Here is a 27,977-nt window from a genome sequence, read left to right as displayed (position 1 = left end):
GGGAGGGGAGGGGAGGCAGAAAGGGCAATAAAGAGAGTGATACAGAGAAAGAGAAAAAAGAGTTTCTCATGATGAGAACTGCACACACAGTATATACTATCTTTGTCTAAGGGAGATCCTGGTTTGGAAGATGTGAATTATATGCAAATGCCAAGCGAGCTGGTATTTGTCTTGCTTGGGAAAAGAGAGAGTCTGAGAAGGTAAATAAAAACCTAAATATCTACCAAAGGGAAAAATAATAACAATACAAAATCTCAGCCAAATGCTCAGACATGCAAGGAGCAGGAGAGCACAAAACCTGCAGAGACAAACAGCAAAGGAGACTTCAGAAGATCCAGACATCCCTTTGGGATGGGTTTTATTGGAGAAAGGCACAGTCTGTCCATGCAGATCTTCAGAATGTGTGTGACTGAACACACAGGAGAAAAGTGCAGGCAAAGGAGGAGAGACCTGACCCACCTCCATATATACAGGCAGCTTACAACTGCACCAGAAGCATGGGGCCAGTGGGAATGTTGGGAAGGCTCTCCAGGTTCCTGTCCTTAAAAACACCTTCTGAGTACAGAGCTACCTGAGGCTGGCCCTGATCAGCAGGTGTTAAAACAAAGAAGGATCACACCTGGAAGAGATGGAGCCCATCTCTTCTTCCTTGATTCTCTTCTCTGCCGCTGTGCTACAAGGACCATGGGTAAGAAGTAGTACTTGAGAGCTAAGTTTTTACCTTAGCTAGATGGTCAAGAGATCTGTGGGGGAATGGGACAAGCAAAGTATAGGGGAAAATTAGGGGAACTGCTTTCTTTCAGCCAGGGTTGAGAGTAAGGGCAGCCCACACATGCACATGCAAGCCACTATGACACACACAAATAAAGTAGAAAGGAAAAAAGATATGGCCTAGTTCAATCCCCAAACCAGGTCACTTGTCGATTCTCACCTGTGATGTGCTCACCTGATCTACAAGCCATATCCACATCCTTCTCAAAATCAGTCTGAAAGACAGAGAACACAGAAGATGTGGTCAAAAGAAGGTGGTGGGGAAAAGAAAAGCATCTGGAAAATGCAAAAAGTGCTTTAATTCAAGAATCAGACATAATCAGTGCTGGAAGAGTGGAGGAGAGACAATTTGCTTAGTCTTTGAAACAAGTAAAACAGAACATTATTTTTTCCAAATGTGGCTCTCAGATATTGGTAGAGCAGTAACACTGCTTTTTAGTTGGGTTCTTCTCACCCAAAAGCTAATTCCTGGGTTGTCAAATTTTGTGCAGATTCCTAATAAAGTAGGGACAAATTCTTGTCCTGATCTGTCTTGGACATATCTCCCCACACTTAGTCTCCTTCACCAGCACAAAAGGTCTGTAGAAACCATCCACAAGGTATAAACATTTCAATATTATCAGGCTTCCAGAAGAGATGGTTACAGAATTATCTTAGCTTTTTTACTGCTTATTTATTAGTAATTTTTTTGGAACATAAAATGAATTTGATGGGAATAAAAGATAAATAACACCAGACCAATATTAAAATGGGCAAGTGGGATGACAAAGAAAAATGTTATCACATTTTGATGACAAAGTTCCAGGAAAAAATGTAACTGAACAACCTGCACTAGCTCAAGCAATAAGAAAATAAAGGAAAAGTGCATATTTAATACCTGTCAACAAGATTTTGTGGAAAACCATTTACTCAGCTAAGCTTTTTTTAATACACTGAGAAGATTTTGAGATTAGCGGAAAAGGTAATGGTAAAGATGCTGTCCTGCAAAGACTTGGATTTCTTGAACGTGATCACTGAGGACAATGAAAAGGCTGATGTTCTCAATGCCTTCTTTACATCTGTCATTAATAGTCAGACCAGTTATCCTCAGGGCACTCTATCCCCTGACCTGTAAGTCTGGGATAGGGAGCAGAATAAACTCCCCATGATTCAGGTGGAGGCAGTTAGAGACCTTCTACTCCATCTCGACTGTCACAAGTCCATGGGGCCAGATGGGATTCACACAAGGGTGCTGAGGGAGTTGGTGGAGATGATTGTTAAGCCACTTTCCACCATTTATCAGCAGGGAAGTGATTGTTCCCTGTACTCAGATCTGGTGAGGCCACATCTCATGTACGATGTTCAGTTTTGGACCTCTCACTGTAAGAAAGGCATCAAGGTTCTGGAGCATGTTCAGAGAAGGGCAACAAAGCTGTTGAGATGACAGGAGCACAAGTCTTATGAGGTGCAGCTGAGGGAAATGGGATTATTTACTCTGGAGAAGTGCACGCTCAGGGAAGACTTTATTGCCCTCTGCAACTCCCTGAAAAGAGGTTGTGGTGAGATAGGGGTCAGTCTCTTCTCCTAGGTAACAGTGATAGAATGAGAGGGAATGGCCTCAAGGTGCATTAGTTTGGATATTAGGAAAAAGCCTACTTCTCTGAAAGAATGGTCAGGCACTGGAACAGGCTGCCCAGGGAAGTGGTTGAGCCACTGTCCTGGAAGTGTTCAAGAAACTGGAGATGAGATACTTAGGAACATGGCAGTATTGGAGATTGGTGGGCGGTAGGACTTTTCCAACCATAATGATTCTGTGATTCTATGATTCTTTGGTTACAGTACAATTCAGTCACTGTAAAATAACAGTGTACCTCTCTAAAATATCAGTAGTGAGCCATCATTCATGCCTGGATTTGGGAGTTCTTTGTGCTTGGATATGAAAAAAATGACTGTAAGCTTGCTACTTCTCAACACGTCAAACAATAGTACAGAAATAAAAAAGCTAAAATCTTGGAGAATTTTGCAAGGTGGCTGATAAATGAAAGCAGAGAATTGTATAAAGGGACAAAAATCTGACGCTTCAGAATACACTTCTTGGGATGGTAACAATAGAATTACAAATTCAATGTCCACACTTTTAAATGATACTGAGTTTGAAGGACACATAGAAAAGTATAGAAATAATTTGATGTCTTACAGAAGGAGAATAAAATAACTCAGTGTGTTAATTTATTGAAGGATATTATTGTCTGTTATTGAAGGAGATGTATGAGGCACACAAGGGACTTTCTAACTACACATTAAAACGCATAGCAAGAAGTCTGAAAACCTGAAGACTATGCATTTAAATAGGAAAAAATGCAGGTGTTTTAACAAACATTTAGTGATATGTGATAGGATATTAAATGCCTTGATGTCTTGACCTAAAGATTGTGCTTTTGAAATCAGACCTCATATCCAAGCACAAGCTGGACTACTTAGTTTAGGATAGCAGTGACTGCCAGAAATTCATGAGGTTGTGATACAGGTCTAATACTAACTGGATGTTTTGTTCACATCCTGAAAGCGATTGTCCAGATGTTGTTACTCCAACCTCAGAAATCAAATGTTTCTTGTAGAATCTACATGCTAACACCAGAGCAGATGTAAGATGATTCCTCACAGTTTATTATCCTACTGTCTTATGTAGATTGTTTGTAAAGGATTTACACAAAAGGACTGAGGTTTACAGTGCTTAAGCTATATTCCTAGTGAAGCTATGTAAACAAATATGCTTGAAACAGCATCTTTATAATAATGACTGTGATCCAAAATGCTGTGATTAAATCAATTAAACTGCTGTATCTCAGCTCCAGCTAGAATGAGGCAGTATGATGGAGATGAAAAGATCTGGGAGACTGAAGAGGTATATTTTCCCTTTGTGTTTTCTGGAAAAAGAATGATCTCGCCAAAATGGATGCAAAACTTCGTGTATAAGTTCTAGCCCCTGAATGTTATGATGAAAAGAAATAGGACTTCTATGAAAGAGCCTGTGCTATTTTTGTTCAAGTGCAGGTTTAAAAGAAAAAGGAGTGTTTATTGCAAAACATATGGTGGACAGAGCCCTTTGTTTATCAGTTAAGTGTTAAAAATGCCCATAAGTCTCTTAATAATAGACTAGATAGTAGTTTTCCCTACCATTAGTTGAGCGTGTCCGTTCTGAAATGACCCCCCAGAGTCTCCATTGCCCTCTTCCTGGCGGTCTACTACTCGGCACTTCACAGCATCTTGAACCTGCAGGAAGGAGCAAATGGATTTGCACAAGTCAGAATCAGACAGAAGTACCAAAACAAATCAAATTCTTTTGACAGCAACAACAACAAATATAGCTTTGGTAGTTCACGCTACTTTTATGATGGATGCTATTACATAAATCATTCTATTTGTGTCTACAATGTCTGATTACGATCCTGTACCAGTTGAAATATATATCTGATCCAAGATTTACTGAAATGAATGAAGAAGAAAAAAATGCAAGTGACTAAAATGGGAGTAAGATGCAGGCTCATATTCATAATGCAATTAGTTGAAGCAACCTCAGCCAAGTTGGTAGTGTAATTCCATTGATTTCACTGGTCTGACATAAAGAATTTATTTGTTTTACTTAACTTAAAGGAGCTATAAGAAGATAAAATGAATACTGAGAAAAAAAAAGGCTCCCTGTCTCTGTTATTCATAAAAAATTATTCCTTTTCTTCCCTGATATACTTTACCATTTTAAGTCTCCACAGGGAGGCTGGAGAAAATTTACTCAATTTCCTCACTTGATTATTGCTCACATTACTTTCTAGCTCGAATATCTACGTGCTATTGCCAACATATAAGCCTTCTGTTAACCTTGGTGCGAGTTGCCCTTCTCAAAATCAAATAAGAAAATTTGATTTCCTTAAGATTCCATATTTGGAGGCGTGTAAACATTCTGGAAACAATAATGTTCAACAAGCCAAGACTGATATCTCAGTTGGATGAAATGGTAGGTTAAGAATGTCCTCCAAATTGCATTCCACAGTACACTCAGCATAGCAACCACTGATTCATTCTTGCTTGCATTCCATGTTTTGATTGATAACAGCATGGCCATTTCTTTGGTCACTGCATACAGGAATGCAAAAGCTCGTAGGATTAGAAAAGTTACCAGGCTGATTAGCCTTTTTTCAGATATTTTCTATTGTAAGTATTTTGGTTATATAAAAGAGAACTGCTCACCTCCCTCCTAAGGATACAATGGACCATCACAATGACAAAGCCTTCCAATGAGTCAAAGACAGCAAAAAGGATCTGGAAGAGCGCTGACCGCCGATCTGTGATTGCCAGAACTGCAGACATCCAGGTGAGAGCCAGGAGGGGCAGGACCACACAGGAACTCCAAAGGGATGCCCTGTTAAGGGAGAGGAAAAGCAAATTCAGCCCCACTTTAGCCTCACTTGATTCCATGTGGGATGCTAATTCAGCCTCCTGATCCCATGGGGCTTCAGAAGACTTCTCCAGCAAATGCATACTTGTGCTGGATGTCTTCTGAGCCCCAGCCACAGGGAAGCAGGAAGATGCTTTGCACACTCACTCTACCAAAACAGGTGACACACATTTCTATGGGAGGGACTACTAGCCAATGGTGCAGTCATGCATAAAACTTGAGGTGGGGAGGAAGGATGCAGATACCTCACTCCTCCCCTCATGCCCTTCCCACTCTATGTCACTAGAGCACAATGATGACATTTCCCAAGGAGAGGAGACAAAATACAGTCACTGTAAGTTGCCAGGGGAAAGGGGAACAGTTGCAGCAGAGGCTGGTTTGTCACGATGGCTGTCAGTACTCAGGTTACAGACACTTGGACTTCCACAGCACATGGAAGACACCAACAAGTGGGGACGTGTCACAGTTTCAAGTAACTAAAACAGACAAGCATTGAGCTGATGTGAAGAATGGCATTTTGCTGTTACTCCCCTTCTCTGTTGCTGTTGGTCCCTACAATTCTAAATCTGTGAACATCAGGAAATGTAACTCAGATAACTCTGAATTGAAATTTTTTAGTTTTCTTGTGTATCTCCTTATCTGAAAGCATTGAAAAAACTGCAGCTGCTTCTAACTTTAGCAAGGGTTGGAAATAATAGTTCTTGGGGGGAAATGCTGGGTTAAAATCCTTTGAGATTTGGCAATTGTTAATGCACAAAAGAGAAAACTTTCTGCAAGGTTAGTACTGTCATGTGAACATCCACCTTTTTTATGACTAATGGCTTTACAAATGAGAAAGCAGCTTTGTTTCCATGGACGATTCAGCCACTCAGCTATCTCACCAAAATAACTTTAATAGCAAGTTATGGAGATTTTAGGCCACCTATTGTCCTATATATTTGGTGCATCAGGAGAATTTCTTTGTGGTCTTATACCAAACAAACAGAAGTTGACCTATGCACCAAGCAAATAACAAATCGAGCTTCAGGATTTCCTGAGTAGAAAACCTCAGCCTATTTACTAACAAATATATACAGGTAACACAATAAATTACAGGACATGTATTGTGACACACAGTTTACAGTAGGTACATGGAGCTTGCTTACCATCTTCTGATATGTGATCAAGATTTTAATGTTTACTTGCTGGTTATCCAGGTATCACTCTCACGAACCTCAGTGAGAGTTCTACCTGAACAAAGCTGGAGCTTGGACTTGGATATGAGCATCAGGATATAATGCCATGGCTTCAGTTACAGGGTTTTTCAAGGACTGTTACATCTGTTCTGCTGTAATGACCACATACTGGAGTGACAGGTTATTTTTGTAATCGTAACGATGCTTTGACTGCAAATATTTTACAAACTGTTCAGGTTCAGATGTGCTCCTTTTAATCAATGTGATTTCCCTACAGGAGCAATTAAATAGCATAGACTGTTTTCTACTAAAATAAGCATTATGACGCTTCCTTGTAAGATAAGGGCCACGATATAATGTAGATATAATTTTATATAGGATAAACTAAACTTTAATGTCTGATAGGAACTATAATTTTAATGCATTATTAAAAAAAGAACCAGCAGCCAAAGACAACTCTCAACCAAACAACTGCCAAGCAGATGATTTAATTCCACTTCTCTCCTAACCCACTGAAATGTGTTTCATTATACTGAAGTAACTGAAATCTCTCATTGCTTTCATTTGCAACGGTGCATTAATAAAATTGGCAAAGCAGGAAGTGCAGTAAAAGTCAAAGGTGCAGAAAAGCTAAATGAAAAGATGAGGTTTGCTCCATAACAGCTGCTCTAGATGTGACTTCAGTGCACTGCCAACCATATCTGAGAGTGGATTTGATCTCTACATATTGTGCCTGAACCAGAGATCTATAATTGCATGGAGTTTCCCATTCTTTGAAAGAAAAGCCACATCAGGTTGACAATAATGTGGGTCTGGATTCAAGATGCCACCACAACATGGATGCAATTATTCCTTACCTATGAAGGGAACCCTTCAGAGCTCCTGCTGTTTTTAGGTTGGACTCAATGAGTCTTTCCCAGCCCTACATTCTGGGCTCCACATTTAGGTGGACTTCATCATTGCTTCCAACATAAGCAACCTTAATACCAGCACTGCTCTCTTCACACTTCCAACTCAGTGATGGCAACAATATTATGCCAGATATTCAGTTGGTATAAATCAGAATTTTTTCAACTGAGTCAGCTTCTGTCTTACATCACCTGAGATTACAGTCTGACTTTCTGTCTTCTTTGTGATTCATCTTGCAGATACTTTCTTAACAATATTCTTTCCTTACAAATGTTAGCGAAATGTTCCTTGACATTTAATGCATAAAACTTTATTCTCAGGCAACAGATGGCAATGGGTCATAGCACTATAACTTACTCTAATTTAACTTTCAGAGCTTGGCTTAGATTTTGAAATATTAAATTAAAAAGAATAATAATAATAATAAAAGGTTCCATTAAAAATATCATATCAGAATTGAAATTTCTAAAGAAAAATCAGGGAAAGGTAAATGGGTTTCTTGTGATTTGTACTTAATTCCACTTCTGTGAGCTGAATACATAGCAGAACTCATACTTCTGCCACTTTTCTGTCTGCCTCTTTGTAGGAGGCATCCATAGAAGGTACCATAAAAATTTACAGGACCTAAGAAGCATCATGTTATAGTGCCACATGCTGTGAGATGAAGTGATGATTTATTGTGCAACAACACTCTGATTACTTAACAGCTCTTCATTATGGGTTATCTATGATCAATTAATCTAAGATTTTTATTGCCTGAGACAAAGGGTCAGTCCCTTCAGCTGGCAGATGAAGAAGACATTTATCCTACTGATTTATCCTGATTTATTGACTGCATACATGACAGCACTAATTGTGAGTGACAAATATCAAGGGGATATCATTACATTGCACTGTGGAAGCGTAATGCTGGCTTATTGCCTGATGACCACCATATGACAACGTTACTCAGCAGTACTGTTGTAATATCACATTTTTCTACCCTACCACACTGTGTTACTGCTGCATTGCAGAGAAAGTGCATTATTTTGGGATACGGTCATGTCATGGCACATTGTAACCAAGTATATTTACAAGGCTATGTAATAACATGGCCACGCATTGAAGTTTTCCACAGCTTTATCCAGTACAGCAAAGACTTAACCTCTAAACCAGCTTTAGCAGAGAGCTGGTAATGGCCTCTGGTCAATATATCAAAAACTAGATGTGGTTTTGTTCTTTATCTAACTGGTATCATTGGGAGACTTCATCTTTGCAATAAATAAGTAAAAAATAGATAAATAGCAGGATATACTGATGGGAGTTAGAGTAGCAATGGAAAGAACAAAAAAGGGCTTTTGGAAATAAAGATCTACATGAAGATCTAAAGGCCTGTGCCCTGACAACGGACAAATGCAAGGGAGCACAATATGTGTTAACAATTATATAAAAGGCCATTATGAAAATGTAAACGATCATTCTTCTCATTACTCAAGGCTGACAGGACAGTAAGTACACAAAGTTTAAGAAAGAAAAAGAGAAAAAACAACTTTGTAACTCAGAAAGCAGATCCTGGAGAAGTTTCCGAGAAACTTCTTTTAACTCAATATGTGTAGAACTAAGACAGGAAATCTGCAACTTACAAAGAGAGTCCCCATGCTTTTACCATGCATGGGGAGTACAGAAACCCAAGACATTATTCCTGTTTTCTCCAGAAGATGACTCTTCTATCAGTTACTGCTATCTTCACAATATGACTAAGAATACAGGAGATCAAATGCCTCTGAATTAGGCAGGTAGGAAATGAGGTAGCTATGGGCACACTTCTTGATTATTCATCCTTAATAAGGAAAATAGTTATTTCACAGTCCAAGAACCCATAGGGTCTGAGTATTGTCCACAGGTTAAGGATTCAATTTTGAATTCATTTAACTATGCAAACAACACTGTTCCTGATGAACAGCCTCCTTCATAAAACCAACCATGTACAAAAATATTGATTCACCAGAATCACAATACTGGAAAAAGTATATATATATAAGTGTCCAAGACTTCTTGAAATGGCTTTGAGCCAAGAAAAAATGTAAATCCCTTAGATGGGAGATTTGATACAATGAGATGGTGTAAGATGGATGATGCATGAAAGTCATGAGGGCTCCATGATTTTGACAGACCCTTGCATGGGTTGCCTGAAAGACCAATATGCTGTGCCAAGACTTGAACCAATCTTTTCCCTATATTCAAAATTTGAGTTTCTATATTTGCAATGCACTGTTTGGCAAGAATTCTATCCTTCCTTCCTTTCTTCCTTCCTTCTTCCTCCTTCCTTCCTCCCTTCCTTCCAATAGCAATCCCTGGTGTCTTCAGGGGCTGTCCACTTTCAGAGTAAATAGAAAGAAATCATATGTCCTTGAAGTGCTCCTGTCTGAAATAACATCATTCATGATTAGCAAAGACAAATGAGTTATAAGGCACTATTTCACAGGCTGAGGCTGATGTACAGGTAACAATTAAAAGGAAAGAAAGATGGCAACAGATGTCTTCCAGTAGCAGTGCACGGCCTGGTTATTATCCAAAGAAGTCAGTAAAGAAAGCTTTATTTTAACCCACAGATGTCAAGTCTGGCTTATGTTTAACAGGTCACAGACATACACTATTTTCCTTTTATCATTTCCCTAGTCAAGAAATTGCATGATTTCCAATGGATATTTTTTTCTCTTCTGTTATGATTTCTATCAGCTCTTCCACCAGGGTTTACCATGTTTTCACTTAGTTACAGATTCTTTCTCTGACCCTTCTCTCTTAGACACAGATATTACCATGAAGAGCTGCTGAGAACTTCTCTGATTTTTTCAAGAAATTGGACAGAGGTTATATTTTTTCACTTCATGCTATCTCAGGGATGAGTCTTTGAAACCTATGGGAGGTGAGTGGGAAAGGGCATGGGGAACCTCAGAAGGAATGAGTCAAGAACATCCCTAATTTACTCTCTGCCAAGCAGCTACGGCTAATTCAACATCAAAGAGGAGCTAGGAATCCTCACTGCATCTGGTTTATGGTACAAGATCTCAAAATGGAATGGGAAAGCTAGCCCAAGGTTTGAGTCAAGGCCAGCAGAATGGTGGCAGTGACATGAAGTATAGTGAAGCGTAGTCAAAGCTTTGCCTTATTGATAACCTTGTTTATGATAGACTTGGAGGAAGAAAACAGTTCAGCTTCAGAATGAAGGGGAGAAAAAAGGTCAGTTGAGAGATGAGTTTACTAATTAACGTATAGCTCCTTTTGCAAGGATAATAGCATGGGATGTTTCAGGTGTATTGGCATTAACCTTCTAAAGGTATTCTATCTACTGCAAAAAGAAAAGATATATTCTTTTACATGGGTCCTCTAACCTCTACCAAACTACCTAAATCAGAAAAGCAGGACAATAGGAGATCTGGATTTCATATCTCCTTTTTTTTCTAAGTTGACGATGAATTAGAATGTATGACTTATGAAAGACCAATGTCAGCCTATAGGGAAGGATTTGAGACTGCTTTACTTTTTAAATGAAATTATTATGAACTGAAAGCCTCTCCTACCTAATAGTTAACTTTTTTAATAGTAAGGCTTCTGCTAGTTTAGCATTCCTCTGCAGGTCATAGGAAACCAAAATGCAGTGACCTGCTAATTCCAGACTCGTGATATGCATGTCTGGACCAGTGCCATCTCAGCATCTCCTCTGGGCACTGTTGCAAAAGGTAAATGAACAAGTGTGGCAGTGAAAAAGAAATAGGAATGTTTTAGGTTTTGTTTGGGAATAATAAAATAAATAAATAAATAAATAAATAAATAAGAATTTGTTTAGGTTTTACTTCTCATAGAAATTGTCATGTCTTAAGTGAGGTGATGGCAAATTTTCTTTCTAACAACAATTTATCATTTTTCAGATATATGTATTTTTCCCTAACCTGCTTTCGATTTTCTAGAAACAGCTATTTTCAGGAAATAATAATAATAATAATAATAATAATAATAATAAACAGAGAGAAATCCTCACATTTTGATTTTGTTTCACATTTCTGCATTTTGAGATTTGGCTCTCAACTGCATATTTTTGTTAGCTTAATTAAAGCCAGGATTTCTAGAAATTGAAGATGTCTGAAACTGTTGCACACACTTTATAGGTATTACTGTAAACATTAAAATCAAAATATAGCATCACCTTGAAAGGATGTAAATAACACAGTTTCAGAAAGGGAATGAGGAAAGACAAATCTTTCCTCATTGCTCTCCCTCCTACCTTAACCTTTGGGAGAAAAGCCAACAATATAAATAGTAACAACTTCTCCAGCAGAACAAACCCCTGACATTTTATAATCTAATTTATTTTTACTAACTCCAGTTGCATCTAGGAAGAGATTTAACAGCATTTGACTTTCATAACACAGAGCCATGAAACACTTTCAGATTTTGAGAACTAATTCCAAGTGCTTTTAAGGGTACAAAAGAGAGACAGTCAACAGTTATCAAATCAGAAATGCAGCCCTGTGAGGTATTAAACTTAACTCTAGCCGTGTAGAAGAGAAAAATACCAAACGCCAGTAGATGGTTCACCAACTCAGTTAAATCATGTTCAGTGCTCTGCAGTCTCACTGGAGTAAAAAACTCAAGCATATGCTGAAGGTAAACTAGCCCCATTCTATCTATAAAATTAACAGAAATGAGAATTTTAAGTCCGTAACTTAAGGAACTAAATTGAATCGGGGCAAGAAATATATACCAGTCCCTTTGTCTTCCATGGGCTGCTCACATGCTTCAATCTAGGCATGTCATAGAGTGCTTTTGAGGATCCAGCCCCTCAGTTTTTGCTTCAAGGACACTGAATAAGCCCTACACTACTCATGGCCCACAGAATGAGGTCAAGGAAAGGTGGGGATATAGGGAAGTGGGCAGGGACACGGGGAGAGAAAACAAACAGGAACTGGTGAGGGAGGGGGGAAATGAATGAGGGAAATAATAATAAAAATAAAAGAAAGTGGAAAGAAAGAAAGAAAAGAAGTTGAAATTAGAGGAACTAACATGGCGTTACTGGTGGCTGTGGCCGAAACTTCAGCAGAAGAAACTACTCCACACTTGGAACATTTGAGCGTCATGCCGTAAAGGGGCACTGCCATCTGACTGCAATTAAAACCAAAAGACTGAAACAAAACAAAACACTTTGCTCATGAACACAAACGTACAAAGGAAAGGGAAAGAGAAGCCAAAAGAAAGAAAGAACAAAGGAAAGAAAGAAGAAAGGGAATCAACCAACCATACCCAGTTTGAAAAGAAAAATGAAAGACAGGCAGAAATAAAATTCTCTCATCTGTACCACTCCAGATGCGAGCAATGGGAAAATGTATGACTCAGAGGCATTGTTGGTGCCACTGGAGAGGGTGGAACTGTGTTGGTGAAAGTTTTACCAGATTCAGGGTGTCTCTCTCTGGCACCCATGGAAGAGAAACCAGTACTGCTCTCCCAGTCTTCACTTCCTTCTTTTGGTTTGTTTTTTGAGAAATTGCTCTTTTCCCTCTTGGCCTTTATGCTCCAAAACAAAAAATGGTGGCAGGGTTGTACAGTAGAAGGCAAGAAGTAGGGCTGTGGGGACTACTTAGCTTGTTTCCCAAAGGATAACACATGGCCCTTGTGTGCAAGTCCTCATCTCAGTGGAAACACCCATAACATAGAATCATTTGTTCATTTGAGTTGAAAGGGACCTTTGAAGGCCATCTAGTCCAAGTCCTCTGCAATGAACAGGGACACCTACAGCTAGATCAGGGTGCTCAGAACCCCATCCAGCCTGACTCTGAATATTTCTTGGGACATGACATCCACCATCTCCCTGGGCAACCTGTGCCAGTGCCTCACCATCCTTTTTGTAAAAAACATTTTTCTTTTTGGCAGCTGACAATACCAAGAGATAAGGTACTCTTTGGTGGCTTCATCTATGACTAAGAGCATGCACATACAACAGCTGCATATGTCCTTGAAATTAAGGGTGTTTTGCCAGACCATCAATTTGCTCATGGAGAAGCCCTATGAGTTTTAAACTCGGCAAAGTGGACACACTGACTACTTTTGAGATATTTCTTTTCTCAAATCTTGTTTTGGAGTTGAAAATATCTTTGGGATGAATCCTGAGACTTGTTCGTGTAGGTTGCTCCCTCTTTCTGGAGGAGATCAACCATAGAGACAGGCTGTTGTGGGCTGCTGGTACATAATGTGTTGTGGACTTAGGGAAGGGTATGTCCACAGTTTTTAGATGTTTGTATGTATGAACAGCCAGCTGTTACCTGGGAGCTCAGAAGCCACACGAGCTGATGACTGGCCCTTTTTCTTTCCAGAATTTACTACTTTTAACTCACTGCCTGGTTTGCACAGATCCATGCTGCCCAATCAGATCTGGCATAGAAAATGGGCAGGAGACTGCAAAACATCCTGCAGACCTACACACAGTGCCTGATGTCAGAGAAGCATCACTGATGATAGCATGTCTGTCATTCCTTGGTGATGGCAGTGAAGCTGATGATGTTTAGAATTACTAGACCTTGGGTTTTTATAGCTGGGAGAGAGATTAGGAAACTTAGCTGATGGTTTCCTAACATTTATGGCTTTGTGTTCAGTCTCACTGCAAAAAGAATACACCTATAAACACCAACACAGCATTATCAGTGTTCCTAGTGGTCATTGAGCTTAATTTAATGGCTATTCATTGTCTTTGAATTAGTTACAGTGACATAAGCCATCACTGCCTTCCAAAATAAGGACTCATAACTAAGATGTCTCACAGCAACTTTCAGCCTTGAGACACAGAGAAAATTAGTTCCCGTGTCAATAAATTCCTATCTTCCAGGCAAAATGGTGTAAATCCAGTGAGGACAGTGGCTGAACTAAAGATAAAGTGGGTCTTGAGAGGCATTAAGTGCATGACCCTTAAAAAAAATATGGTCCATCCCCAGACCTATAAGCCACAAAGAACAGATAAGCAGAGAGACAGAGAGAGGCAGAGATAGGCAGCAAAAAGAAAATAGATTGATTCAAGGAATTTGATGGAAAACTGTACCAGAGAAACATGAATGACACTGAACCACAAAGAACCAGCCAAAAGACCACTATAACACACAACTGTAATTGCTGTTGGGTGCATTTATGCAGAAAGTTGTAAGCAGTAAGCACAGATGTGGGTACATTTGTATTCTGATTCGTTCTACTATGGGGCTTGAGGTTGTTAATATATTGAATTTCCATGCTAGGTTTATATTGGTGCATGTATGTATGATAGGGTAGCTAATGGAACAACCACAGTGAATAATGCATTCATTTAATTTAGCTTTTTCTTCCTCTTAAAATATCCACGAACAGCTCACAGACTTATCGCATGTGTATTGTGAAGCCTGGACTTTGCTACTAGATACTGAACAGTGCTTTACACCATGCACAGCCCATGTTTCCAACATGAAACACTTCCAGATGAAGGGCAATCCAAATCTGTCCCTATTTTAATATAGTCATTATTTTCCCAATTACTTGTCTTGGCACTAACCATCCAGCTCTGCCATACCCCAGCAGCACACGCAGAGAATGTTTCATACAAGGTGTTGGAGCAACCTTTATCAAGTCAATCAGCAGAAGGATAAAAGAAGTAAAGCTCCTCTAAGGGAGAAGTTGGGAAAACTAAACAAAGCTCCTGTCTCTTTCCAATGGCTACAAAGGAAGCCTGGGGAGATTAAACTCAGCAGGCTAAAATTAGTCTTTGTGAATACACCCTATAGTCTCATTCTTCTTCCCTGACTACATAAGCACACAAATGCTTCTGGAATAAATGTTGGCTGAATAAATTTAAAATTCATTTTAAAGGTCCCTGCATCCAGCATGAAAACATTTGCTTTTAGTAGCACTCATGTCAACAAGACAAAAAATGCTATTGGTGCAGCTGACTGCAGAATAAGGATGGTCAACCTCGGGGAAATACAGGAGCACTGCAAGCAGGTATTTGCTGAGAACCTCTTGCAGGGTTTTCTCCCCATCTCTAACACAGGATATTTGCCTGGAAAGGATTTGTGGCATCCATGTGCAATGTGCAAGCTCTCCATGCAACCACATCTACCTCTCCACAGCCTCGTTTTCTGATACAAGTATAAAGATATTTCTGATAAATGCCTTTAGAAAATCAAAGCTTCATGACATCAGTAATCACAATGATTTCCTCTGTTAACTATAGGGCAAGACTTATTGTGTCTGAGGTATTATTTTGCAGAAGCTGTTAACACTACTTTATTAATGACAACCAATCTGGGGTATATGTGCTGGGCTCCTCATTCAATAGGTCAATTTCCCCTCCTTTTTTGGGAGGATTTCCCTTTTTTTTTTTTTTTTCCAACACTGAACCATACTTCTTGCCTCTGCTAAAGGAAACACAACGTTTCTTTATACCATCTCCTCAGATCCAAACATGTCCGAGGCCATGACTCAGTCTGATTATCTTCAGATCTACCCTCCAACACGGTTCCCAAGCCCAGGCCAGAAGCAGCTAGCTAAAGGGAGGAGCATCGGGGATCCCAAAAGCATCCCCCCCAATCTCAGCAGGTGCACTTGGAAAGGAGAACAAAATCACTTAGCACAGAGAAGGCTTAAAAGTGCTGCACACACACACACGGACATGAAAGGGGGGAAAAAGAGAAAAGAAAGAAAAACAAAGAACATCAGAAAAAGGACTTTTTTTTTTTTGCTTTGTTGGCTTTGTTGTCAAAGTATAACTGTGAGTATGATCAATAACCAGCTGATAGGTATTAAATAAGATCCTTCTGTGTGCAGTTTAACTTAAAGAGGGACAGACTGATAAGCAGCAACTCGCTGCTCTGGTAATCCAATAAATGATTTATTTCAGCATTGACTTTTCAGCGTAATTACCTTTCTGTAGACTCTGCCTGCAGTTAAGGTATTTTCCTGAGTTCTCTTTGTAAAAAAGGCATCAGCCAGATAAAGCATTTCCTTGTTAGTGGTTGCTTAAAGCAATGCACTAAGGTCACTTACTCACATACATATTTAACCCAGCAATAACACATACCTCTGATCACCCAAAAGGACTTAATTTTCCTCTTGTAATAAATATCTTACTTAGGCATCAAGATTTTTTCCTCATTGTACCAAGGAACTATACCATTTGGCCAGGTCAACACTGTAGATTAAATGTGAGCCTTCTCTTGTTCCTTCTTCTCTGGCTAGATAAGAGCTTGCTTCTGCTCTCAGTTTTGATGCCATCACTAAATAGATGCATTGTCAATAGTTTGGAAGTAAGCCAAGGGAGGGCCTTGTGTGGTTGCTGTCATACTGGCTGCTGTCAAGAGCTGTGAAATAAACTCTTCCATTACACTACAGAGTAAACCACTTAGCACCAGGCCTGGGCTTCAGAGATTCAGGTTTGAGTGGTGACTGTGGAAAAGGGAGAATTTCAGGAGGTAACAGAATTTCTTCTTGCAGAAGAGATACCTTTCTCTACTGACCACTCATATACTAATTTGTTCACTTGTATGCCTTCAAAACTCTTTCCTTCAAAGCACTGTGTACCTTTGCCATCCCTCAGCCATCTGCCAGCTGCTAGATGCAATCCTGCTGTCACACAGCCCATGCCACGTGCCAAACTCAGCAATGACACATCCCTCTCTGAACCAACTAATTCTCCAGGAGCTAGTGAAAAGAATCACTTTCTTTTTCCTATATTTTGGAAGAATATGTCAGTTCGGGATGAAGCCTTTTTAACAAAGAGCTGAATTCAGTCTCTCCCTATATCAGTAAGGTACTGCTTCTTGTTTTGTTATTTTGTTTTCTGACTCTGCGCTGAGTAACAAGGCAGAAATATTAATCCATGGATTTCTTTGTTCGTTTGTTCCATTTTGTTTAAAACTGCTTTTGCTTGTTTCCATCTCCAATCTCTCTCTGTATTTCTCACCTGGTTATTGACCACAACCTTGGTTTTTTTTTGTTGTTGTTTTTTGTTTTTATTCTTTACTTAGATGTATTGATAAGGCATACCCTGCCCGTTCCTTCAGTTTCTTATCTGTTATTCCATCTTTGGATACAAGTTTGTTAAAAACCAGAATGCCAATAACCATGTTCACCTGTTGAAAGAAAAACAACACACAGTTTTGTTCTCAGGTGGGGCAGATCACACTCAGCAGTACAGAAGGAACAAAAGGGCAAGCTGAGCCCTTTTTTCTTCCCAAAGCTGGGTGACAGTCACATCTCTGCAGGCCACCACCCCTCTTATCCCCTTACCATCCCGCCTCCCTTGGGCATCAATCTGAGTACAGGAAAGCAGAATGCAGCTGGCAGCAGCTCAGAGAGGTCTGCACGGGCCAGGACAAGGCTGTAAAGTGCTCAAAATGCTGCAGGGCTCATAAAATCACAGAATCATTTGAGTTGGATGGGCCCCTTAAAGGTCACCTAGTCTAACTCCCCTGCAATTAACAGTGACATCTGCAGCTAGATCAGGTCAAATGTATGCTCAAGATCGAGCCAAACTCAAAGCATATAAGTATTTTTTCAGGATAAGACAAATTGAAAGTGGCCAATGCAGGGGAGAGAAGTGGCATGACACAATTTCAAAAGTGTTTTTTTTTTAGAATCTGTGGTCCAAAAGCAGCAGCACTAATAGGACAGCGTGGTATGCTCCAGATGGATAGTCATCATTCCTGATCAGTGAAGCACCACTGCTGCTCTCAGAATTAAGAGATGGAGAGGTACTTGAGTAAGCAGAAATATCAGCTGCTATGGTTAAGATATCTTGAGAAAGACTGCAGATTGCACAGCTCATGGATTAGCCATCTATCCATTTCCAAGAAATTAGTAGGCAAAGCAACTTTACACAGCCCTTCGTTCTGCTTTGTTAGGGTAAGAGCACAGATGTCTGTATCAGTCAGGTATAAAATTCACAGGGAAATACAAGCTGTGCAGAGCTAAGGTCTTTCAAAGAGATGTTGAACTCCTCAGTGCTCCATTTTGATTCCATTCACCACTGCCAGCTGCATCTGTTTTACAAACCCCATGCAAACCTCAGCAACCTCTGAACATAACCACTTAAGTGATACACAAGCATCACCTCTTCCTAGGTGCACAGTGCTGATGGTGGAAAAAAGTGACATTCTCCTGTTTTTTTTTCCAGTGAAACAGCTGGTGTTGGTAGGACGAGGTACTAGATGCTCTTCTGCACATTGTGCTTGCAAGGAAACAATTCAGGTCAAATTCAGATATATTTGCCATTAGATGTTAGATAAGAGCCTGGGCGAGTTTAGAACACCTTTGAGAAGTGGTCCGAATGAACAACTAATAGAATCATAGAACTACTAAAGTTGAAAAAGACCACTAAGATTATCTACTCCAGCCATCAAACCACCAAAGAACACACAGCCCATGGGAAAGACATTTCTGCTCACACTAAGCCTTCATCTAAATGCCAAAATCATTCTCAAGACTGAACAACCCTTCTGAGTTTGCTCTGCTGATTTCATCAGGACATGACCCAGCTTTCTGATGTGGAGTCTACAGCTGGCAGCAAATGGAAGAGCTCCCAAATAGCAGTTATTTTCTTTTGTATCAGCTGTTGGGTGAGTGAAATACTTTCCACAGCTGTCAGTCCATTTCTAGAGCACACCACTGTTTTGTTTTATAGACACAGTGCTGGCAAGTCACATGCAGTAACTTAGCCAAAGATCAGCAAGAAAACAAACCCCAGTTAAGTGCACACTTGTGAGCACACTTGCAATTCATGTGTCTTTCTTCACCATGCTGGAGGCTTCTGAGCATATGAGGTCCTCTTCTTTAAGGTACAATATGACGTTGAAGTATTGAGGCTGCATACCTACTAGGGTTTGGCACAACAGTGTTCATCCTCATTCATTTATGGAGAGATGAAGAATTGTAGCTCGGTAATTGCATCTCTGCAACAGGCTTTCAACCTGTGTATCATCAGGGTGCCTCACCTGAGTTAGAAGTGTAAAACCACTTACAGCAGCCCTGAATTTAAATGTCCTGGGATTCTTAAAGTTAAAAGCGTAGACAATAAACCCAGCTGGAGGCAAGTCAGCTGTGTGCGAAGTCATTTGGGTGTCAACGTATCATATTCTTCAGAGTTCCGGGTGAGAAAGAGCTGCTTAGCTCAGGTGCAGAGCCAGGTCCCATCTTGTTCTGTGATCCCTGCACAAAAGCAGGTGGATTATCTGGAGCAATCCTGTCCTGAGTAGTAGTACAGCTGCATATCCCTCACACAGCCTTGTGAGAGCCTCACTGTCCTCATACGGAGCCAAGGTGGAGTGACCCTCCATATCTGGCATGGCCAACCTGAAATCAGGACAAAGCATGCACAAAAGAGACAACTGTCTGGTCTCATACACAGTGCATACTTGAGAACTGTGTATTCCACCCTATGCTCTGCTACAAAGCCATAGTGTGAATTTTGTCAGCTCGGGTTTCCATTTACAAAAAAGTGTTCAATGCTTATTCCTCCTCCTCTTCCCCAAGTTCCTCAGGATATAGGTACACTACCTCATACCTCTCTTGGGCATCATTTGCTTCTCATTTAGCTAGCAATGAGTCAGGTAGTATAAATGAGATGTACGGGCGCCTTCTCTAGGCAATGAAAAGAGACAGACACCTCCAGAGATGACTCACCACTTCCTAAAACCTTCTGTGTGAACCAGCATCTGCAGGTGTTGACCTCACTGTAAGGTTATCTCCAATTCCATCTTTGATGATAAGTGAAAACAGAGATGCCAAATGGGAGCAGGGTAGGGAAAGCTGAAGGATTACTTCCCTTGTTGTTGGCACAACAAAAGCAAAACAGGCAGGAGGCTGACTGCTCTTTCTCCAGGCAGTACAATAGTTCACTCCCTCCTAATCACCGCTGTCTATTGAACACCCAAGCCACTGAGCCAGAGCTATCTGTTATTATGTTGTTGAGCAAAGAGGCAGTTCATCTGAAAACACTAAGCCACTTAATGCTGCTGTCAATTATTCCAGCAAAAAGGAAGACTCTAAGCCCATCAGCAACATTACTGAACAAAATCCGACTATCGCATGCCTACAGAAATCTAATGACTGGTTAGCATGTACATTTGCATATTCCCACTCTTTGCTGATGACTATCAAAAGGCTCAGCTATGTGTTGTATCAATGCTAAAGAAAGATTCTAAGAGAGAAAAGCTTAGCTTTATTGTAGAAGAGGGGCAACTGATGAGTTGTTTCTTTGATGTCATGATGACACCATGGTGGCTTGATGTGCAGTGACAGCCATAAAAATAGAGGCAGCAAGAGGTTTTGTGTAGCTATTCTCCTGTAAGCCTGCTCCTGCTACAGGGAAGTTATCCCCCTCAGCACTGCCTGAAACAAAAAAAGATCCAAAAAAGAAACTGCAAATGTCGACAATTCCATTCCTATGGGATTCTCCAGGGCACATTAGACAAGACCAAACAACTCCTCCACTGGATAAAACACTGGGTTGGAGAGAAAAAACAGACTTCCACTTAGATGGGTCTACAAGTTTCATTACATGTGTCTGCAATTGCTGCAGAAGGGATTTCCTAAAGGGACCAGCAGTTTACAAAGTCTTTGAACCCTGACAGTCAAGATTTCTCATGATCAGTGAGGCTTCAACAGCAGGGAAGCTTGATGAAAGGTCTGTCATCACTTCAGTGACACCTTCAACTCAAATAGTAACTGACTGAAACAGGCTTTGGTTTTGGGTTAGAGCCAAGGGATAGGGACAGTAGGACAGAGTTAATGAATGCCTACTTGAACCACACCATTTCTTTGAACAAGAAGCAAACTTGATGTTTTTGGAGTCATAAAGGATCCTCTCAGCATTGTTTTTCAAAGACTTCCATTTCACTTGAGAGCAAGGAAGTTACTCAAATTCCATAGACATCTGGGACAAAAGAATAAATGCTGTCAGTGGACCCTACTTTGTCTAAGAGCAGCCAGTAACAGTAGATTCTGAAGGAGTTAATGTCATAATTTTCCACCACCATTCTGCACTTCCATCCAGACAGGCTGATAAAAAGTTAAAGCTTTATCCAGGTGTCTAGGGAACTCCAGAGAGGACAGAGGTATAAGGCTGGTTGCTGAGGTACACTGCATTTCAGACTTAAACTCATCCCAAATTCCTGGCTTCTAATACTCTGTGTTTTCTTCCTGAAGGATAAAGTTATTAAAAAAAGAATAGAAAGAAAGAGGGACGCTTTTGGGGATGAAAGTATGAGGGAAGTCTTATAAAATTAAAAATAATAATAATAATAAAACAAAGAGGAAAAAAAAAGATTTCAGACAAGCTCAAATACCAAAACAACAGCAGCAGCTGGTCCCACGAAGGCGTAGAGAAGACCTCCCTCTAATGACAGCCAGCAGCTGGAAAAGTAAGAAAGAAAAGAAAATTACTTGGTAGCTTGCACCACCATCAAAAAAAATGCATGTTTTGCTGCCTCCCTTTGCCTGTGGATTGATCTCAGGAGCTTATACTCCATAGTAAAAAAGTCTCAGAATTTACAGCAAGCAAGTTTTGCTTTTTGTTTCTCCTGTACTTGCACAAAGGCCCGGTTGCCTGGGGGTCTGCCTGCAGAGCCATGTTTGATTACCATTTGATTGTTGACAGAGGAATGCATGCAAAATTCATGCGATGCTCTGTTTCAGACCAGGTCCTGCTGGAAGCTACAGCATTACTTTGTGAGCAAGATAATTCTCTTGTCATGCTCGCTCAGGCAAAAGAGCAGATTTGTTCATTTGCTAACCAGTAGGCCTAGGGGGAGCTCGGGTCCAGAAGCATGGTACATTTCTGCTCTTGGATCCTCCCTCTGGGCTTGCTGCCGTGGGGAAATTTCACAACTCAGCAGCAAGGTGGGAATTCACTTTGCTGCTTAAGTGGATGTTCTTAAGCTGAAAGTGAGGTATTGTCATGCCTCCTTTGGAAACCAACATGTTGCTCCTCCCTCACATCACACAGCCTGAGAATCATAGAATGCCTTGAGTTGGAAGGGAACTTCAAATTCATCTAGTTCCAAAGTCCCTGCTGTGGGAACAGTTGCCACCCTGCAGATCAAGCTGCCCATGATTCCATCCAACCTGGCCTTGAACACCTCCAGAGATCGAAAATCCACAACTTCTCCGGGTATCCTGTGCCAGTGACTCACCACCCTCTGAATAAAGAATTTCCTCCTAATATTTAATCAAAATCTGCCCTCTTTCCATTTCAAGCCATTCCTCCTTGTCCTATCACTATCAAATTTCTCCTTTCTCCATTGACTTTCTGTGGAATTTAGGCTCCTAATCTGCCTAGTGCCTACAGAGCCCAAGGGAATCTTCTCACTAAACACTGATGTCTATCATGTCAGTGCCTATCATGGAATATGAAATCCAGTAGGCCTTGATAACATTTCTCTTCAGTGGAGATCCAAAGGAGTCTTTCACTGAACTCCACTGACTGCACTGACCAGTCTTTCAACACTTGAATAATCACAGAATCATAGAATCATGCAATCAATGCACCTAGATCAGATGGAGACCTCCCATCTCTCAGGTTAACACTATAAATGTACTACAGGAATCTCCATGGAAATTCTACTGCACTGTACATCCACATGCAGATCTCACTATGCATTGAAATCCCCATAGAATCATAGAATCACAACGTTGGAAAGGACCTACAAGATCATCTAGTCCAACCATCTTCCTGTCACCATTACAACTCACTAAACCATATCTTGTAGCACCTCATTCAGATGACTCTTGAGCACCATCAGGGACAGTGACCCTGCCACCTTCCCAGAAATACTGACAAACCCGCTCTAAAGAAAAACAGATAAGAGAAATATCTGTTTCTCATCAGCTGAACGTGACAGGATGGCCAGGTAGACAATTTTCACGTTTGAACATAAAAACAGGAAGGAAAAAGTTTTTTTTAAGGAAACACTTTCTCATTGTGAATGTGACCAAGGAGGTTGCCTAGAGAAATGGTGGAGTGTCCCTCCTTAGAGATCTTCAAAATCCATCTGGACATTGTCCTAGGCAACTTCCTATATGTGTCCCCGCTTGACCTCCAAATGTCTCTTCCAACCTCAACCATTCTGTGATTCTGTGACAGTCATGAACAGTTAAATCAGCACTGGAACTGGATTTCTATTTCATGGGGAATGCAGCAAGTTAGAGTATGGATACTTAAACTTGGTACCTTAGAGCAAGAGAAGATGAGAATTTACACTGTGTCAGCAACCCCATGGAAAGTTTGCATGCTTAGACATGGCAGTACCCTGGAGTAAATGTGCAGTGGAGTAATCCTGTTTCAACAGTAAAGTACCATGCATTTACCAATGGATAAGAGCAAGCAACCACAATGGAACAAGGACTTCCTCAAAGCTCTTAAACCAGCTAACTCTGCAGTGATTCATTTATGTGCTTGTACTCTCAGCAATATCATTTCATTCTGCATCAAAAGAAACACTGCCTTTCAGACTTCTCCCAGGAAACAAAGCCTTCCTGGGAACATTTCAATTTTGTTGATCAGCTTCAATTGTTTTTGTGTCAGACATGACATCCAACTATGTTGTTTTTCACCTTAAAATTCAGAACATTTGGAGGGAAAAAAAAAACAAAACACAAAGCATTTCATATTGAAAATTGAAAGCAGGATGTTCTGACTTTCTCCAAGTCCTGAATCTTATTTCTAAATTAAAGTTACCACGTGTTAATTTAATCAATTCTGATTTCCTCCTGATAACAAGTTGCTCTCTGAGACAGTCTGAACAGGTGTAATAATAAAATGAATAATCAGGCATGGAGGGAGGAAATGGGAATGCAGTGTTGGAGGGCTGTGATGACTGAAAGTCTTCATGAATGCAAGGACAGAACAGAGGGAGAACCAGGTGGGCTCCCAAATTGCTGTGCTTGCCCCCAAATCTTTTGCTTCAATGTTTAATCCTAGCTTTAGGAATATTTTTCCCAGGAAACCTTCCAAGTAGAAGGGAAAGAGACAGCTCGCTTGAAGAAGGGAGCAGACAGTCCTGCATTCCAGTTAGCGATGAGGACATGGCAAAACGAGGGCTTTTATTCCCATCAGGTCCCCAGCAGCCCCTCTCCCCCCTCCTGGGCTTTCTGAAGTTGGGTTCACACATCACCAAGCACTGGCCCTTATCCTTTCTGACTGTCTGATCTCCCTGTCACAGCATGTAATCAAAGTGTTTCCTTCCAAAACTGTCAGAGGTGGTGGCTGACAGCAAAGAAAGGAAGAAGTGGTATTTGAGAAGGAGAACTGACAGGCAACTCCAGTAACATGCTAGTCTAGTTGAGACACTTATATCCTTGTCCTTTCAAGGCACAAAAATATTAGCTTTTCACTAAGAGTACTTGCAAAGAGATCTCTCTGGAGATCTCTTAAACAAAATGACCACTGGAAGAAAGTGAGTAATTTAACAATGATCAACTACCATTTCCAAGCTGTGCTTCCCAGATTAACAGTGGCTCTTGAGTCCAGTACCAAAGACCACCTCACCACACATCTGATTGTTTTTGTGTATCATAATTGTTTGAGTTGGAAGGGACCTTTAAAGGTTATCTAGTTCAACTCTCTGACAATGAACAGAGGTATTTACAGCTAGATCAGGGTGCTCAGAGCCCTGCCCAGTCTGACTTTGAATATCTCTAGGGACAGGAGATATTCCAACCACCACCTCCCTGGTCACCACCTCTCTTCTATGACAAAGGTGTGAAATGGAGGGTTTTTGCCCTGGTCCTGCAAAGAGCTGACTTCCAACAAGCCCTTCCTGACTATACCCCACAGCTCTGCTTGCAACAGCTCTCACCTTGATCATGCACAAAATTAAGCACCCACAGTGCGACAGCTAACATGTTTATATAGCTAAGACTACAGCTGGCATTCAGGACTATCCCACCAGTATTTAAATATAATCAAAAAAAGTTACTGAGATATTTGTGGGTGTCCAAAGCCTTGATGCAATCAATGGCAAAGAAGGACCCTTGGAAATTTGCTGTTTCCTGGCACTGTTCTTTGACAACATCTCCTGTGAGCTGTCTTGTGGGAAAGGATATGAATTTCCAGCTACCAGTAGCACAACCTCAGCTGCTCCATTCAAGCTTTAGAGATCCAGAGTCAGTCTCTGGAGCACTGGTTAAAGGGAATTTATTAGTGTCTGGCGAGTCCAAGGATATTCAAGGTTTACAACAGCTCTCCTATGAAAACAAGATGGGAAAGTTGGAGTTGCTCAGCCTGAAATAGTGAAGACTTTGAGGAGACCTCAAAGTGGCCTTCCAGCAACTAAGGAAAGTTGGAAAGGGTATCTATCAGAGAGTATAGCAATATAGCAGGGACAATGGTTTTCAACTAAAAGAGGGAGACTTAGATTAGATATGAGGAAGAAATTATTCACTATGAAGGTGCTGAGGCATGGCACAGGCTGCCTGACTACACAGGGACCCCAAGCAACCTGATCTAGTGAAAGGTATCTGTACTGATGGTGTGAGGTTGGAACTAGATGATCTTTAAGGCCCCTTCCAACTGGAACATTTCTGTGAGACTATGATTTTACTCATTCAAGCCTGAAAATTTGAGACTTTCTTTGAGACTAAAAGAACAGTCTGTACTCTTCCCCTAGGTCCTCTCCAAAAAACTACAAAATCTCCTTTCAAATACAGTTCAGCTGAGAAAAGGAAAAATCTTCTTGTTTGCCTGCACTCACTATAGATGGTGAGTTCAAAGCCCTCCAGAAGAAGAGTCCTGAACTATACAGGCCTCTGGCTGACTGTCATCTGGAAAATTACCACTCACCAAACACCAGGGACCTTCAGTATCTATTTGATTTTTAATTTGAATCCCTCCCTCTACTTAAAAAATGGTGTCTGATCTGGCCAGCTGAAGTGTAGTGGTCTTCTCATGCTTCGAGCAGTCTCTGACTTCCCTGCAATGTAACTTGGAGGCATGATCAACCCTTCAACTGCTACATGTCTCAGTGGAACAGGATTCAGATTACTTCTCAGTTGTCTGTTGTCATTATAGAATAGCTTCATCCCATAGCTACATCCATCCCAGAATAGCTACAATGACCAGGACAAAGCTGGATGAAGCAGGGTTAGAAGACTTTTTGAATGACAATGTAAAGCCATTTGTGGGCCATCACGTTAGCTCTTGTCCCTTTAGTTACAGAAAGGGACATGTTAAGGCTAATGTCTTCTGTTTTGTTCAGCAAAACGAAAGCTTGAAGGTCTGTTACTGCCCATATGAAATGCCCCCTGCATGTCCTATATTAGTTAAAAAGAGAAAGAGCCTCTATTCTCCAGATCCAAGTTTTGCAATTATCACGAACCCTTCTGCAGTGGTCAGAAACCAAAATAATCCTGGAACAAGATTCTATTCTGTATTCTGTTTGTCTTTAGCATTAAACACTGTTAAATCTGATTTCTCTGTCTGAACAACCTCAAGTTTTCAAGTTCAGCTCTGAAATTACTGGTGTATAATACTGATTTCCTTCTAGAAGGAAAGTAAAAACAACACATCAATATAAGAGAGCTTTTATGCCTCTTGAAGAGGAAAAAAAGGAAAAGTGTGCTGCAGTGTAGGCTCACCCTGTGTCTTGGCCTACGGATCTCTGCTTCATGTTTTAAGAATATGAAGTTCAGGTGCAAAGCTGCTCATAAACCAGCCTGGAGAAGCATCATGTGCCTGTGTGTGCCTTTGTAGCATGGAGTCAAAGCAGAGATTGCTTAACAGGTGCCTGCAGCGTGCTGCTTGGAACGGTGCTGGGTTTGAATTCACTCTAAGATGGCTCTTGGTAAAACCAACAGCAGGAATCGCAACAAGGCGTTAGTGCAACAAATGTGTGTCTGGAGGCTGTTTCCTGTGCTCATATTCTGCACATCATGGCATTAGGGACACAGCATGTATGCGAAAGGTTTTTCCTATGGAAAAGAGCTGAGTGCACATGTGCAAATTCACTGAGCATCTCAGGAAGCCCTGCAGCAGTCATGGCTGATGAATCACAGGAACTTGCAGAGGAGAGGAATGGACAGGCTGGCTGGGAAAGGAGCAGTGTGGGAGCACGATGCAATGCCTGAGATACCTTCCTATTTCAGTCACAAGCACCCTGACAGCAGGGCTAAGAAATTGTGTTCCTGAGTCTGTGGCTCCTGCTGGGAGCACAGGATCCCCTGCCACTCCTGGGCAGCCAGCCAGCCAGCCAGCCATAGAGGCAGAGAGCCAGCCAGCCCCTGGATGCTAGGAGAAACAGAAACTGAAGGGCTAAAAGAATTCAGAAGACTGGCAGCAAAATGAGGAGCTGCTCTAGTTAATCATAGAGTCATTAAAGTTGGAAAAGACCTCTAGGATCATCTAGTCCAACTGTACAGTTACTACTAATATTGCCCACTAAAACTCTGTACCCTGGGTATGAAGGAAAGTCAATGCACAGCTTGTGGGACACCTCGTTAATGTGCCAATCTGAGAGCAAAGGAGGCTGGCAGGTTTTGTTGTTTTGACACCCTTTTTGCTGCAGGCTGGGAGACTCTGTTCTGGGTCAAGAGGTGCTGGCATGCACGATTCAGGGCAGTGAGACAGGGAGTGATCATCTGCACATTTCCTCCTTCCTTCCAAGGCTCTTTTGTGTTGTCTTATGCTGACTGGTGCTGCATTCATGGGAAAA

At 40.9% G+C, this 27,977-nt stretch overlaps 1 protein-coding gene across 3 annotated transcripts in view; it reads right to left on the bottom strand.

Annotated features, from left to right (window-relative positions):
* Positions 1–881: 881 nt before the first annotated feature.
* LOC109366901 (adhesion G protein-coupled receptor B1-like) overlaps positions 882–27,977 on the bottom strand; it is a 44,194-nt gene continuing 17,098 nt past the window's right edge. For 2 of the 3 annotated variants that reach the window (XM_031552929.1, XM_031552930.1), the window contains 6 exons: positions 21,618–21,684; positions 17,320–17,405; positions 12,328–12,426; positions 4,996–5,167; positions 3,928–4,023; positions 882–986 (listed from right to left, as the gene is read on the bottom strand). In XM_031552929.1, coding sequence (XP_031408789.1) covers positions 897–986; positions 3,928–4,023; positions 4,996–5,167; positions 12,328–12,426; positions 17,320–17,405; positions 21,618–21,684 — 610 coding nt within the window. In that variant the 3' untranslated portion in view covers positions 882–896. The remainder of the gene's footprint in view (positions 987–3,927; positions 4,024–4,995; positions 5,168–12,327; positions 12,427–17,319; positions 17,406–21,617; positions 21,685–27,977) is intronic. The other variant, XM_031552931.1, reaches the window with a different exon arrangement.

The sequence above is a fragment of the Meleagris gallopavo genome, chromosome 3, assembly GCF_000146605.3.
Source record: "Meleagris gallopavo isolate NT-WF06-2002-E0010 breed Aviagen turkey brand Nicholas breeding stock chromosome 3, Turkey_5.1, whole genome shotgun sequence".
NCBI classification, from domain to species: domain Eukaryota; kingdom Metazoa; phylum Chordata; class Aves; order Galliformes; family Phasianidae; genus Meleagris; species Meleagris gallopavo.
This window is presented reverse-complemented; position numbering and strand designations above follow the sequence as displayed.